Raw genomic sequence first — 15,280 nt, 5'->3', positions numbered from 1 at the left:
AGAATTTTTATATTTAATAAACCCGCATTTTAAATAGTATCACGCTATGGTCCGGTTTCTTTTAATTATGTCTATGACCCATGAATCGGTCACCTGATACGGACCTGAGTTTCCATAATCCGAGGACAACCCTGCAGTGGCTTTGATATACCTTGCTTTCATTCACTGTTGGATTATCATACACCACAGTTTTTTTATCTGCAATCTAGTAAGCTGCTTTGCATGTGGTGGTGGTGTCCACGAATGTCAAGTGCACCTGGGTGTTGTTCGTCCTGAGTTTTATCATCTGAGGCGTCCATTTATTATTCAATCAATTGGACTTTGTTCATACTGTCATGTTTATACCAGCCTTGCTTGCTGAGTATAATTATTAGTTGGCACAGTTTTTTTCTTTTTCCCATTTGTATTTGTACCACTTAATTGCAGCCTTCCGGTTTACACCTGATCATTAATTCTTCTGGTTAGCGCAGTTTTTTTCTTTGCATTGTAGTATTGTGTCTCAGTCTGAAAAGGCTGATAACAAAAGAACAAATCTGGCTGCCGCTGCATGTTTCTACATATTTACTTTTCTTATGTTGTTGACCGTAGTGGCGCTTTAGCTTAACCACCTCCTTACTGGCTGTTGTAGTAAAAAGGCTGCTAAGGGGAGTGGTTATTTAACCTAATAGATCATTTGAAGAGAGACTTTTTGTTTATCTAGGAGCGTTTACCCATGCACACACAATGCCACAGTTCCCACTTTCAATAGACAGCAAAGAGCAAAGGCAATAGGCACAGAGCCTATGGGAGGATCTGTGCATTGTGATCACTATGATAGCTAATTATAGTGATCACAAATGTAAACAAAATTACGTTTTGCACTGGAGCATCTGCCCCTTCCTCTCACAACAGCAAAAGGTGAAGGAAAAGGATTTAATGAATTACTCCATGCATCAAATCATCCAGGGTGCAGCAGAAACGACTGACTAATTGTGGGGTTAGAGGGCAACAACCACCAATACCACTGACCACCAATGGTTTTTGGATCATTTTAAGGGAGATGTAAAATGCCACTAACCACCACCACTCTGCGACTGTTTTTGGGGGATGGGGGAGGAGGTTAAGTTTCTACTGACGGCCAATGATGGAGGGTGGGAGTTTTACAATCCTACTGACCCACAATTATTCTGGGATTGTTTTGGGAAGTTCTATAGTGTCACTGACCACTAATGATTGAGGGATTTTTTGGGGTGTTTTAAAATGTTTTGGGTATATCCATGCCATCTAGACATAGCACACAAAATAGAAGACTTGCACTTAGCTTCAGTGGGTGACTTTTAAAGGCTAAGTGCACCTTAACCACCTCAATACCAACATCTCTTCATTTCTAAAAATAAAATTGAGGCAAAAATAAGATCTAGGCTGTCTACATTTGGAAGGGGTGGGGTGGAGTTTGTACTGTCCGGCCTTTTTATTTGTTGTATAAAGAAAGGGAACAGTTTTTTTCTTTTATATATATAAAAAAAAATAATGCTGCCAAAAGAAAGCTCTGTCTCAAAAAAAAAATTATAAATTTATTTTGGTTACAATGTTGCTTGTCAGAGTAGTTGCCAAACTTTTACAGCACTGAAAACTGAAAAAATGGCCTGGTAATTAAATAGGTGTAACATGCTGGTACTTGAGGTGATTAATATTTTGAATCATTAAGTTGTACCGTATGCTAGCTATAGGACCAACAGCCAAAAGACTAGTATTTTCTACAACAAAATCAGCATTGCCACGCTCCTGTATTTATATTTTGTCAGGTTTACATTACATACATTGAAAATTAGCTTCCTTTGATGTTAAGGACGTTTCGTACCGTAAGCTATGAGTTGGGTGATTATGAGCGGAGGGAGACTCCAAAGCCAGAGCTGGGTTCCTTCAGAGCTGCTTAATGTGACAATACAATAGAACAGGATATGAACTACAGAAAAGAGGGAGAGATGAGGGCGCTCTGGTGAGGCTGGGTATCCTATTCTTTGTAGCAGTGGAGAGATGGCACTGAAGGCAGCACTTTGTAGTAAGCAGTATACCTTTAGGATATGAACTACAGCAAGTGAAGAAACTTCTCAGCAAGTGAATAAACTTCTACTTTATGGCTTAAAGTGAAAGTATTGTGTAATTTTACTGAAATGATAGACTCCGAGGTGATTGTACTTAAAATGTTTACACATTTTTGTACTCTGATCACACTGGGTAGGAAAAGGAAAAACATTGACGACGTACAAACATAAAAAAAAAATAACAAATCAGACATGCAAATTCTCACCATTCAAACCTAAATCTACCAATAAAACTAAACAAATGTCTTCACAGCATATGTATGTGTTATATATGATTCACAAAAATCCCCAAAACCAACAGTGCATGTCTATTTCCACCTGTACTGAAGAATATTGTGACACTTTTTTTGTCAGAATAATCTGAAGCCCCTTACTGATAAGTAAAATATATGCGTCACTATTGCTGAAGTCTTCTTTTGAAAATGCCATTTTCCTAATTGTTCTGTGAATTCAAAGAATTTCTAAAACACTAGCCTGGTACAAATCTGCAACTGGTGATATCGGACTTAACTGGCTGCATGTTTGCTCCAGACCAGCGACTAAACAATTGTTAAGGCCAGAGTTGGGCAGTTAACAATGGTTATTCAGAAAGAAGTCAGCAAAATTTGTTGATAAAAATAAAATATACATTTTGTGATAACAAAGACCATACTTCTACATCACACAGAATAACCTGAAAACCTTTGCATTTCTCTATTGCATATTTCCTCTGAGTTGCAAAAATAAAGCAAGATTGTAGATGAGCTTTTCACATCCTTTTAGTCTCTTAGACAGACAGCTGATGAGTCAGTTACAGTTCTTTCTTATCATGTTCCTCTTCTTTAATGTTCTGTAAAAAAAAAAAAAGACATAAATCATCTTAGTTTTTCCATAAAGACCCATTCACAACACACATATAAAGTTGGCCAAGCTCCCTCATCCCACATACCTATCCACCCCATTGCGGACTTGTTTGCACCTTCTACCACCTGCCATGGAGCCCTGGCTGAGAAACTCTACTTTATAAATTTGAGTTTGAAAGTGGGCACATTGACTTCTGAAAGTTGTATAAAGAAAAATTCCCAATGTTGTTACAAACCTATCATGAGTTTATCACAAACAAAGTTTAGCCAAAAAAACAAGTGAGGTCAAACACACAAGAAAAATAGGAATTTTAACTTACCTGTAAATTTCTTATCTTGGACTACCATGGGTTATCTGCAGGCTACTTTCAGGTGATTGGGCACTGGCAAAAAGCTTGATAAGGCCACTTTAGAGTAAACTCATTCAACCCTCCCACACACACTTTGTGAGACTCCAGTTTGTTAGCAAGCAATAAGGAGTAACCAAGACACAAAGCAGAGGGGCCTGTGTCCTGTACTGTACACCAAGATAAGGAATTCATGGGTATGTCAAAATACCTATTATCCTATATTATATAGTACAGGACATAGGACTCGTATTCATAGATCGCCCTCTGGCAACAAACAGAGGAGTGGGAAACAGCATTGCAAACAGAATTGTCAATCGGCCAAGAAGAAAACAAGTGCTAAAGAACCTAAACAAAACATTCTTATAACAGCTTGGAGCAGCTTGTGGCTGAAGCTGATAGAACTTGGAGAGCATTTAAATCAAGTATAAGGTGTAAGTCTTGCAAATCTGGGAAGCAGATACCAACAGCACTAGTGGAAGGAGATGCACTAGGGAAAGGAAGAACTCTGCCCTAAGGGCATAGGCCCTGGAGAGAAGTTGCCAGATTCAAATGGCAATGGTGGAGTAGGAAGCAGTATGCCGTTTATGGGAGAAAATAGGCAGAACAAAGTGAGACTCTAACAGTCCTGACCACATCCAGGTAATATAGGGCTAAATCCTTGTCATGTTTTGGGGCAGAAGAATGTCCTCATTGAGATGGAAGAGACCACCCTAGGTAGGTAGGAAGGTTTTGGTCTCACAACCACCTTGTCCTTGTACAAAACAAGAAAGGTTTTAAAAAAAAGCTGCCAACTCAGAAACACACCTAACAGATGAAAAGGCCACTGGCAATCTTTTAAGTGAAGAAATTAGCAACTCCCGAAGAAAAGTCTTAATAAGGCAGAAACCTGTGCCTTGTGGTGCGCACTGCAGATTGTGTTATTGAAAGCCAGGAACTGGTGCCAACATACAGGGAATCCATGTCTTGGGAAGCATAGAAATGGACAATGGCCCTGGACTTGTATGGCCCCCTGCAGCTAAATGCACACGTTGTGCCAAGGCAAACACCTAACACAGGATCCAGTGCCCAACGTAAACATTAAAGGCCAGCCACCCATTGTGGAGTCTGGGTATAATCCTCAAGTTAAAGCGGGGGTTCACCCTATAAACAAGAAAAAAAAAATTCTTCTAGCATAAAATCAGGCATTGTAGCGCGAGCTACAGTATGCCTGTCTCGAATTTTGTATCCCCGTACTCACTGTGTAATCGTACATAGACGATTCCGACTGCCCACGGGAATGGGCGTTCCAATCCAGACGGAAGGTGATTGACGGCCGGCTCTGGCGCGTCACGCTTCTCCGGAAATAGCCAAAATAGGTTTGGCTCTTCACGGCGCCTGCGCATAGCCAGGCGCCGTGAAGAGCCGAGACCTACTCCGGCTGTCTTCGGGGAGCGTGACGTGCCAGAGCCGGCCGTCAATCATCCTCCCTCTCCATAGGCACGCCCATTCCCCGCGGGAGTCGGAATCTATAATGTACCAGTACACTGTGAGTACGGGGATAAAAAATTCGAGACAGCCATACTGTAGCTCGCGCTACAATGCCTGATTTTATGGTACAATGTTGACACTGAGGGTGAACTACCGCTTTAAACACCCAGTATATTTCAAAAGAAAAATACATCTCCAGACAAGTCCATCACCTAAAGATACCAGCAAAAAACTGGAGTCTCAAGAAGTGGGCAGGGTAATTTGAGTATGCTTTAGAAGCAGTCTTAATACAATTTTATTCTTGACGTTGACAAAAGAGTGCAGCTCTGAAATGTATATGTCAGCCCACATTCCCTCGCTACTTTGGTTGCAGCACATTTCAGTTTTCTGGCAGGCCGGCTCACCATTTATCAGCTCACCGGACCTCCTGTGCCCCTGTTGAGTTCAGCAGATTTCATCTCTATTCCTGGAGCTGCTTCTCATCAGTTTAACTGTAAGTTTAAGTCTGATATGTTTTACTCAATAAATGGTGCATTTCTACTGATTGTTATAACGCCTTGGCTTCTTCTTTTCTTACACGTTTTTATTTTGCCATTGTCCACTCACCTCAGGGTAGCCTGCATATAACTCATGGTCTATGAAAAACTGTGTCCTGTACTGTATGATTAAGATATAGTGTGCATGTCAGGAAATAGGACAAATGAATGTGAATGTTCAAAAAGAATAAAGCAGGCCATACACGGTCGAAATTTCGAACAAATTTTCTTTTCAAAATCAGAAAGTTCGTTTTTTTTGTGATCTGATGATGCCACCATTGATTTTCGAAATTCAACCGACCAAACCTTCATGTTGCCGGGAATATTAGTTTCTCTCCGGGAATATTCTTTTCTCTCTGGGAATATTCTTTTCTTGCACATGCGCATTCTATTTTCTATTACATTTCTCGCACAATTCGTTTGTTTTTCAAAAAAATTCCAACATGTTGGATTCCTCAAATTTGTTTGCCACACGAAAATCGGCTGTTGCTGCAGCCCACTAACAGTGCGAAATTCGTCCGAATTTTTTTTGCTACGATTTTCGAAAGAAAATTCTTTCGAAATTCGAACCGTATATGGTCGCCTTAAAGCGGGAGTTCACCCGAAAAAATGTTTTTAACAATAGATTGAGGCTAATTATGCTAAGCAGAATCGGGTGGGTTTTTTTTTAAATCAATGCAGTACTTACCGTTTTAGAGATCGATGTTCTCCGCCGCTTCCGGATATGATCTTCGGGACTGGGCGTTCCTATTTGATTGACAGCCTTCCGACGGTCGCATACAGCGCGTCACGAGTTGCCGAACGTCGGTGCGGCTCTATATGGCGCCTGCGCACCGACGTTCGGCTACTTTCGGTAACTCGTGACGCACTGTATGCGACCGTCGGAAGGCTGTCAATCAAATAGGAACTCCCAGTCCCGCAGCCCATACCCGGAAGCGCCGGAGAACATCGATCTCTAAACCGGTAAGTACTGCATTGATTTAAAAAAAAAAACACTCGATTCTGCTTAGCATAATTAGCCTCAATCTAATGTTAAAAATAGATGTTTTTGGGTGAACCTCCACTTTAACAGTTGTCTGCTTTAAGCAGGACTTCTCCCCTCATAAGGTATTTACATCTGACAGCAGACCACAGCAAAGAATAGCTGTATGGAATGGGGCAGGGTGAAATGCAGAAAAAAAAAAAGAAGTTTTCAACTATGAATTCTAGTTTGGTTTCGTTCAATCTGTCAGACATATCTAAGGAAAAAAATTAAAAAATCTGACTACTTATTGCTCTGGGCCATTCAATTTCCAGATCAGTTACACTGGATGTGTAACACATGACTCCATTCATTGGCTGACTCCAGTCTTACATAAGGTATTTACATCTGCCACAAGAACATATCAAAGAATAGCTGTGTGCAATGGGGAATAGGTGAAATGGAAGGAAAAAAACAACAAAAAGCTGTTTTCAGCTGAGCTATAGCTCTGCTTTGTTCAAAGGGATATAAACATATCTGGGGGGGGGGGGGGGGACACGGAAAAAACACCTGACTATTCATTGGCTACTACTGAAAAATACTTGTCAAGGCCATTGGTTATGAGAATGCAGAAAATGTGTAAAATGATCAGATTCTTAAAGGACTTTGGAGCTGCTTATGAAATTGCAAATACAATAAAAAGGATTTTAGAGGTACTCATGAAACGTAAATACAATAAAGGTTTAATAAAAATTGGAGAGGTTACCCCATACAAAGTTTATTGATACAACCAATCCCAAAAGAAGAAAAAAAGAAACCTAAAGTGGTTGTAACCTTATACTACCATTCACTGCCAGCCCCTCTCTTTTATGCAGCCATAACACACTGTGTAAGTGTTTGTTGAAAACAAAGCCTCAATACAATTTTTCAGATATCTTTATGCCGGTCACGTGACTTCTGGCCACTGTATTCCTCTAAACTATGGGCAACAGCGGAAGGGGCTGAGATCTCCCTCTGATGTCAGCTTAGGAGGTCACGTGACCACCATGCTGGCCTGAAGATAGCTGAAAAAAAGGTATTTAGAGGCTTTGTTTAAAGTTTACTTTTCTATGAATAGGCAGGCAGGGAGGGAGGGGGAGAGAGGAGAGCAGCAGATGACAGAGGCACGTAATTGGACATGGTAAGCAGGGCTCAGCACCCTTGATTACCATGGTCAGCACACCAAGGGGAACACAAAAATAGGCAGGATCAACCAGGTTGTTTAACCTGCTATAAGGGAACAGGATATATTTTTTTTTTTTGTAGGGTTACGACCACTTTAAAACAAATCCCTCCGCACAATCATGTATCCTAAATAGAAAAAAGTATGGGTAATTAACAATAACATATAGTTATTAATGGGAATGCAGAAAATAACTACTGTTCGCTATGAATTATGCACTGCAGTTATTAATTAAGACCATGATGTTTTTTCCCCAACTTTGCTGTAATTTGACCACGGTACAACTAGAACCTCATTACATGTACACTATCAAATTAGAGGAAAGTGCTTAAAGCAGAGTTCCAACCAAAAGGGAAAGCTCTGCTTATTTGCCTCCTCCTCCACTACCACATTTGGCACATTTTGGGGGAGAGGTACCCAATCCCAATTCTGGCTGATCTCATCCTACCCCTGCCGCCGGGACATTCACAAAGCGCAGTGGGAAATGGCCGTGAAGTCACAAGTCTTCACTGTTGGTTTCCCTTAGTGGAGAGGGCGGCAGCAGCACCCAAAAGCCGACTCAAAAATCGGCTGGGGTGAAGACACTACTGGATTTGTGGATAGGTATTTGTCCTAATATTAAAAGTCAGCGGCTACAGTATTTGTAGCCGCTGACTTTAAAATTTTTCTGAAAAAGCCTGGAGTGATACAGTAGGTGTTTGTGATATTGTGTTTTTAGCAAGACAGCATCGCGCTGATTCTCGGCGACATGGTGCCGAGATCTCGCCGACATCTCGCACTCACTGGAATAGTGACAGCACATCCCAGCAAGCGCGTCATAGAAACGACGGGAGATCCGACATGGATTCCCGCCAATTCTACACGTGTGCGGCGTTTGTTATGAATCCTGAGGAGGAAGTCCCCGCCGGATTTTAAATAAAAATCCGGCATGGGTTCCCCCCTCAGGAGCATACCGGGCCCTTAGGTCTGTTATGGGTTGTAAGGAGAGCCCCCCTACGCCGAAAAAAACGACGTAGGGGGTCCCCCTACAATCCATACCAGACCCGTATCCAAAGCACGCTACCCGGCCGGCCAGGAAGGGAGTGGGGACGAGCGAGCGCCCCCTCCCCTCCTGAGCCGTACCAGGCTGCATGCCCTCAACATGGGGGGGTTGAGTGCTCTGGGGCAGGGGGGCGCACTGCGGCCCCCCCACCTCAGAGCACCCTGTCCCCATGTTGATGAGGACAGGGCCCCTTCCCGACAACCCTGTCCGTTGGTTGTCGGGGTATGCGGGCGGGAGGCTTATCGGAATCTGGGAGCCCCCTTTAATAAGGGGGCCCCCAGATACCGGCCCCCCACCCTAAGTGAATGGATATGGGGTACATCGTACCCCTAACCATTCACCTGTAGGAAAAATGTCAAAGTTAATAAACACACCACACACGGGTTTTTTAAAATAATTTATTTTTCTGCTCCGGAGGCTCCCCCTGTCTTCTTTATTAGCTCTGTTTACCAGGGGGGCTTCTTCTTTGACGTCTTCGGGTGGGTGGGGGCCGCCGTCTGGTTCTCTTCCACCGCCGGGGGGGGGGTCGCTTTTAAAAAAGCCCCCACCCCCCGGCGGGTTTCCTCCGGCGTCTTCGGCGGGGGGGCTTCTTCTTCCGCTATCCCGACGGGTCTTCTCCGCTATCCGGGGGGTCTTCTCAACTCTCCGGGGAGTCTCCTTCTATGTTCGCCGCTCTCCGCTGTTGACTCGGCGCACCCCGGTTCTTCCTCTCGCTGTCCGGTGCCTTCTTCCGTGCTGTACGTCTTCTTCTAATTCCGTGCTGTGAGTTCTTCCGTGCTGTGACGTCATGTTCTTCACTTCTCTTCTTCTCCCGATGTTGACACGTCGCCTTTCCTCGCTGCAATGACAAGTGCGTGGCTTGCATCGGATTTATATAGACCTCACAATCCCATCATGCTCTGGTACCTACCTATGTGATACCTACCCACGTGGGTAGGTATCACATGGGTAGGTACAGAGCATGATGGGACTGTGAGGCCTATATAGGTCCGATGCAAGCCACGCACACGTCATTGCAGCGAGGAAAGGCGACGTGTCAACATCGGAAGAAGGAGAGAAGTGAAGAACATGACGTCACAGCACGGAAGAAGAACTCACAGCACGGAAGGAGAAGAAGACGTACAGCACGGAAGAAGGCACCGGACAGCGAGAGGAAGAACCGGGGTGCGCCGAGCGGCAAACATAGAAGGAGGCCCCCAGATAGCGGAGAAGACCCGTCGGGATAGCGGAAGAAGAAGCCCCCCCGCCGAAGACGCCGGAGGAAACCCGCCGGGGGGTGGGGGCTTTTTTAAAAGCGACCCCCCCCCGGCGGTGGAAGAGAACCAGATGGCGGCCCCCACCCACCCGAAGACGTCAAAGAAGAAGCCCCCCCTGGTAAACAGAGCTAATAAAGAAGACAGGGGGAGCCTCCGGAGCAGAAAAATAAATTATTTTAAAAACCCTTGTGTGGTGTGTTTATTAACTTTGACATTTTTCCTACAGGTGAATGGTTAGGGGTACGATGTACCCCATATCCATTCACTTAGGGTGGGGGGCCGGTATCTGGGGGCCCCCTTATTAAAGGGGGCTCCCAGATTCCGATAAGCCTCCCGCCCGCATACCCCGACAACCAACGGCCAGGGTTGTCGGGAAGGGGCCCTGTCCTCATCAACATGGGGACAGGGTGCTCTGAGGTGGGGGGGCCGCAGTGCGCCCCCCTGCCCCAGAGCACCCAACCCCCCCATGTTGAGGGCATGCAGCCTGGTACGGCTCAGGAGGGGGGGGGGGGGCGCTCGCTCGTCCCCACTCCCTTCCTGGCCGGCCGGGTAGCGTGCTTTGGATACGGGTCTGGTATGGATTGTAGGGGGACCCCCTACGCCGTTTTTTTTGGCGTAGGGGGGCTCTCCTTACAACCCATAACAGACCTAAGGGCCGGTATGCTCCTGAGGGGGGAACCCATGCCGGATATTTATTTAAAATCCGGCGGGGACTTCCCCCTCAGGATTCATAACAAACGCCGCACACGTGTAGAATTGGCGGGAATCCAAGTCGGATCTCCCGTCGCTTCTATGACGGCTGTGTCTCCATCGCGGCAAGCCAGCTCGGCGCTGGCTCCCGCGATGGGGCTCGTAGGTGGTCAATCTTGCCGAGAAAGGGAGCGAGATTGACACAATATCGCGTTCACCTACTGTATGTGCGCACCTGAAAATCATTTATCTATAACATTCACATTTCATATATATATATATACAACTTTGACATTCACCTCAATAATCAACACAGGCTTAATGTAAAAGACCAAATACAGTACTGAACAAGCTTTTGCCAGAAGCAAGCATACATGCCGTTTTACAGTTAACCAAGTCAGAAGACAGAAAGCCTCTGATTTCTCTACACATGAAGGAAGTGCAATTACAGGACTAACAGGTACACAAGCGCATGAGGATCAGCTTTTTAAAACAAAATGCCATCATGAAAACTAGGGATGTCCCGATACCGATACTAGTTTCGGTACCGATACCGAGCATTTCCCCGAGTACTTGTACTCGGGGGGAAATGCTCCGATGCCTCATCCGATACCTGGGCAGGCAGGGGAGTTGCAAGTCTTCTCTCCCCCGTGCTCAGTGCTGTCTCCCCGCCCGTGCTGTTTTTCCCCCATCCGTGCAGCTCCCACCTCCCCCCTGTCCGTCCGTGCTCTCTCCTCCCCTTCCCCCGTCCGTCCGTTATCTCTCCTCCTCTTCCCTCGTCAGTCCGTGACGTTCTCTCTCATCCCCTTCCCCCGTCCGTCCGTGCCGTTCTCTCTCCTCCCCTTCCCCCGTCCGTCCGTGCCGTTCTCTCTCCTCCCCTTCCCCTGTGCCGTTCTCTCTCTCCCCTTCCCCCGTCCGTTCTCTCTCCTTCCCCCCGTCCGTCCGTGCCGTTCTCTCTCCTCCCCTTCCCCCCTCCGTCCGTCCTCTCTCCTTCCCTCCCCCCCGTCCGTGCCGTTCTCTCTCCCCCCCCGTTCTCTCTCCTCCCCTTCCCCTGTCCGTGCCGTTCTCTCTCCTCCCCTCCCCCCGTCCGTGCCGTTCTCTCTCCTCCCCTTCCCCCGTCCGTCTGTGCCGTTCTCTCTCCTCCCCCCGTGCCATTCTCTCTCCAACCCCCCTGTCCGTGCCGTTCTCTCTACCCCCCCCCCCCCCTCCGTGCCACTCTCCCCCCTCAATCTGTCAGGGGGAGAGTGGAGGTAGGAGCCGCTAAGCCCGGCTCCTACCTTTTCCGAATGAACAGAGTTAGTGATCACCGACTCTGTCCATTCATATAACTGAGCATCGTAACCTCCTGTGTTTACGATGCTTCAGTTTATGAATGGAGCTTCTCTCCATTCATTTCAGCTGAGGCTGCTGAGAAAGGGACTGGGGAATCTGTGTCCTTAGTCCCTTTCTCTGTCTTAAAGGGGAGATGTCAGAGGTCTGGTAAGACCCCTGATATCTCTACAAAGACCCCCAACAGGGCGGATTAAAAAAAAAATATATATATATAAATATATATATATTTTTAAAATAAATACAAATAAAATGTAAATAAAAAAAAAAACACACTGACAATCCACCCCCCCCTAAAAAAAAATTGTAAAAAAAAAAAATACTGCCACTGTCACATGACATTTAAAAAAAGTATCAGTTATCAGTATCGGCGAGTACTTGAAAAAAAGTATCGGTACTTGTCTCAAAAAAGTGGTATCGGGACAACCCTAATGAAAACAAAGTACAATACAGACCTGTAGCTTCTCATGTTCAGTTAGGAGTCGATCATACTCTCGTGTAAGGCCTTCACTCTGCTTCTTCAATGCAATTACTTCTGTTTGGGATTTGGAAAGAGCTGGAATGAGAGAATCAAATTTAAGCTTCCAGGAAAACACAAGTAAAGCAGGTAAACCTATAGATTTGTAGGTCATCTTGTACAACTGCGTTTGTAAGCATTTGGTTTATTTGATGACAGTTCAAGTTAAGGCAAATATGAACCTAGATCGACATTTGAGTGTGAACGTTTTCTCTCAAACAACTTATTCTCCTGGAAAAAGTTTCACTTAGCAATTTCCCAATAGGGATTTGAGAAAGAGGATTACATATGGGGAACAATTATACTTAAAGGTGTCCTTTTATGAAAGTGAGATCAGCGGCGATCCCGATTCTCACCGCTGATCTCAGGTCATACACAGTTTATGAAGCTGAGGTAATCAGCTCAGTGCGAATCTGTAACTGACTGTCGCAGAAACGGCCAGTTTATGAAGGTGCGATCTCAGCACCTCACTGGCGATCTGTGACAGAATTCTCACTTTCTGATTCACCATCTCTGAGGTGGAGAATCAGAGAGAGAAGCGTGAAGCTGGCTGAGTATTGTGGAGGAAGAAGGAAGTCTTTTGACTTCCATGCTTCACACACAAGCAGCCATACAGTCAGAACACATCTTCCCCACTATTACACACCCCAAAATTAGCGGGTTAGGAGTTTATAGTGTATGTATATGTGTTTATCTATCTATATATATGTGTGTGTGTTTATTTTTATATGTATATATCTATATATTTTTATATATATATATATATATATATATATATATATATATATATATATATAGATATATACATAGATATATACGTATAAAAATAAACACATACACACACACACACACACATTTATATATATATATATATAAAATAATATATATATATATATATATATTTTATATATATATATATATATATATATATATATATATATATATACACACATACACATACATACATAAATTCTACCTGCATTAAAATGCTATTATTGAAGTCATTTTTATATCATTTCTAATTTATTAGTAACAAAAAAAATGTAAACTCTTAAATATGTTTTACACATGGACTGTTCTATTACAGTTATACGGGTTTATATTTGTATACTTTATTAAAAAAAAATATTATGATTATAAATGTTTTTTTCATTTATATGAATGGTGTATAGCTGCATTAGATATGTGGATTCCATTCATATACTATACACCATTCACATTTAAATAGGCACATGTATGAGCTTTAAATATTGATAAAAATACTGTTTTTTAATAAATAGGTTAATGTATATTGTTTGGTGGGAATGTAACTTTATTATTTTATTAATATGTGGTGTATAATATATGCTGATTCGTGTTCAACTTTTGTATTTTTCACTTCCTCATACTGTAATCCCGCTATATCACGCGAGATTACAGTGAGAGGAGCCGTTCTCAGGAGTTTCCAGCCGTTTGTAGATCGCTCCTCATCTCAACATGAGAACCGATCTACAAAGTTTCATAAACAGGCACTCAGAGGAGAGCGATCTCCCCTAAGAATGCCTGAGAACTGAAAAGCGGTATTTTACCGCACTTTCATAAAAGGACACCAAAGTGTCACTAAAACCACATCATAAAAAAACTATCAATAAATGTAGCTCTTATTCTAAGACACGTGCTGGAGGGGTGTGACACAGCCTGTGACTGGCAGAAATCCACCCACACCATGTTATTTTCACAAAATAATTAAGATTTAATTTCAAATATATATTTGTTTGACAATTTAAAACAGTTTATTGATATATATATATTTTTCTGAGGACTCCTACTGCTTATGTTTCTCTACTGACAGGCTTGTGAAGATCTGGATGTGACAGCTGTATATCGATTATTAAAAAGGTACTTAGATGTTTTATTAAACTAATTACAGTGCCATCATCCATATACAGAAATAGAAGGGGCAATGTAAATTAAACAGTATGGGCTTTAGTATCATTTTAACCACTTACGGACTGCCCGCTGTCCTTATACAGCGGCACTTTGAAGTGGAATACAATTGTTATGGCAGCAGCTACCTGCCATAACCCCTACAGCCACTTCTTCAGTGGGCAGTCCAGTTTCAGATAAACGTGGTCTCACCTTCGGATTCGCTGCAAAATCACTTTTTTTTTTATCGGTGGTGGGACAGGGTCCCCCTCCCGCAGCTCTCCGGTGCCCTCCACAGCTGACCAGCTTGGCATGGAGCTGAGTGAGGGGAAGATGGCCCCCGCTCGGCTCCATACAATTGCAGGGCAGAGGCGACATCAAAACATCACTTCCGCCCATAGCTCTTAAAGGGACATTTATTTTTATTTATTTTTTTATTGCATTTTAGTGTAAATATGAGATCTGAGGTCTTTTTGACCCCAGATCTCATATTTAAGAGGTCCTGTCATGCTTTTTTTCCATTACAAGGGATGTTTACATTCCTTGTAATGGGAATACAAGTGACACCATTTTTTAAAAGAACAATGTAAAAAAAAAAAAAGTAAAATAAATAAAATAAAAAACGCCCCGTTCCCCCGAGCTTGCGTGCAGAAGAGAACACACATGTGAGTAGCACCCGCATATAAAAACGGTGTTCAAACCACACATGTGAGGTATCACCACGAGTGAGAGCAATAATTCTAGCCACAGAACTCCTCTGTAATGCAAAACATACAACCTGTAGACGTTTTTAAAAGACGCATATGGATTTTTAAGGATAAAAGTTTGACATGTTGGGTATCAATTTACTCGATGTAACATCATCTTTTACAATATAAAAAAAATTGGGCTAACTTTACTGATGTCTTATTTTTTTTATTCAAAAAAGTGTATATTTTCCAAAAATGCTCTTGGAAGAAGAAAAAAAAATGTTTAGTACCCTCAAGCTAAAATCAAGTCTCAAAGCAGCCTCCTTACAGTGCTCTTTCTTTAGGTAACCCATACAGTTGTAATAATACTGTATGCATTATGCTGTATAT

At 43.4% G+C, this 15,280-nt stretch overlaps 1 protein-coding gene across 1 annotated transcript in view; it reads right to left on the bottom strand.

Moving 5' to 3' along the window:
* Positions 1-578: 578 nt before the first annotated feature.
* The window catches only part of BCAP29 (B cell receptor associated protein 29), a 110,319-nt gene continuing 95,617 nt past the window's right edge, over positions 579-15,280 (bottom strand). Inside the window, exons 7-8 of the mRNA XM_040343544.1 lie at positions 12,235-12,335; positions 579-2,913 (exon numbers count right to left, since the gene is read on the bottom strand). Coding sequence (XP_040199478.1) covers positions 2,875-2,913; positions 12,235-12,335 — 140 coding nt within the window. The 3' untranslated portion in view covers positions 579-2,874. The remainder of the gene's footprint in view (positions 2,914-12,234; positions 12,336-15,280) is intronic.

Source organism: Rana temporaria, chromosome 3 (assembly GCF_905171775.1).
Source record: "Rana temporaria chromosome 3, aRanTem1.1, whole genome shotgun sequence".
Lineage (NCBI taxonomy): Eukaryota > Metazoa > Chordata > Amphibia > Anura > Ranidae > Rana > Rana temporaria.
This window is presented reverse-complemented; position numbering and strand designations above follow the sequence as displayed.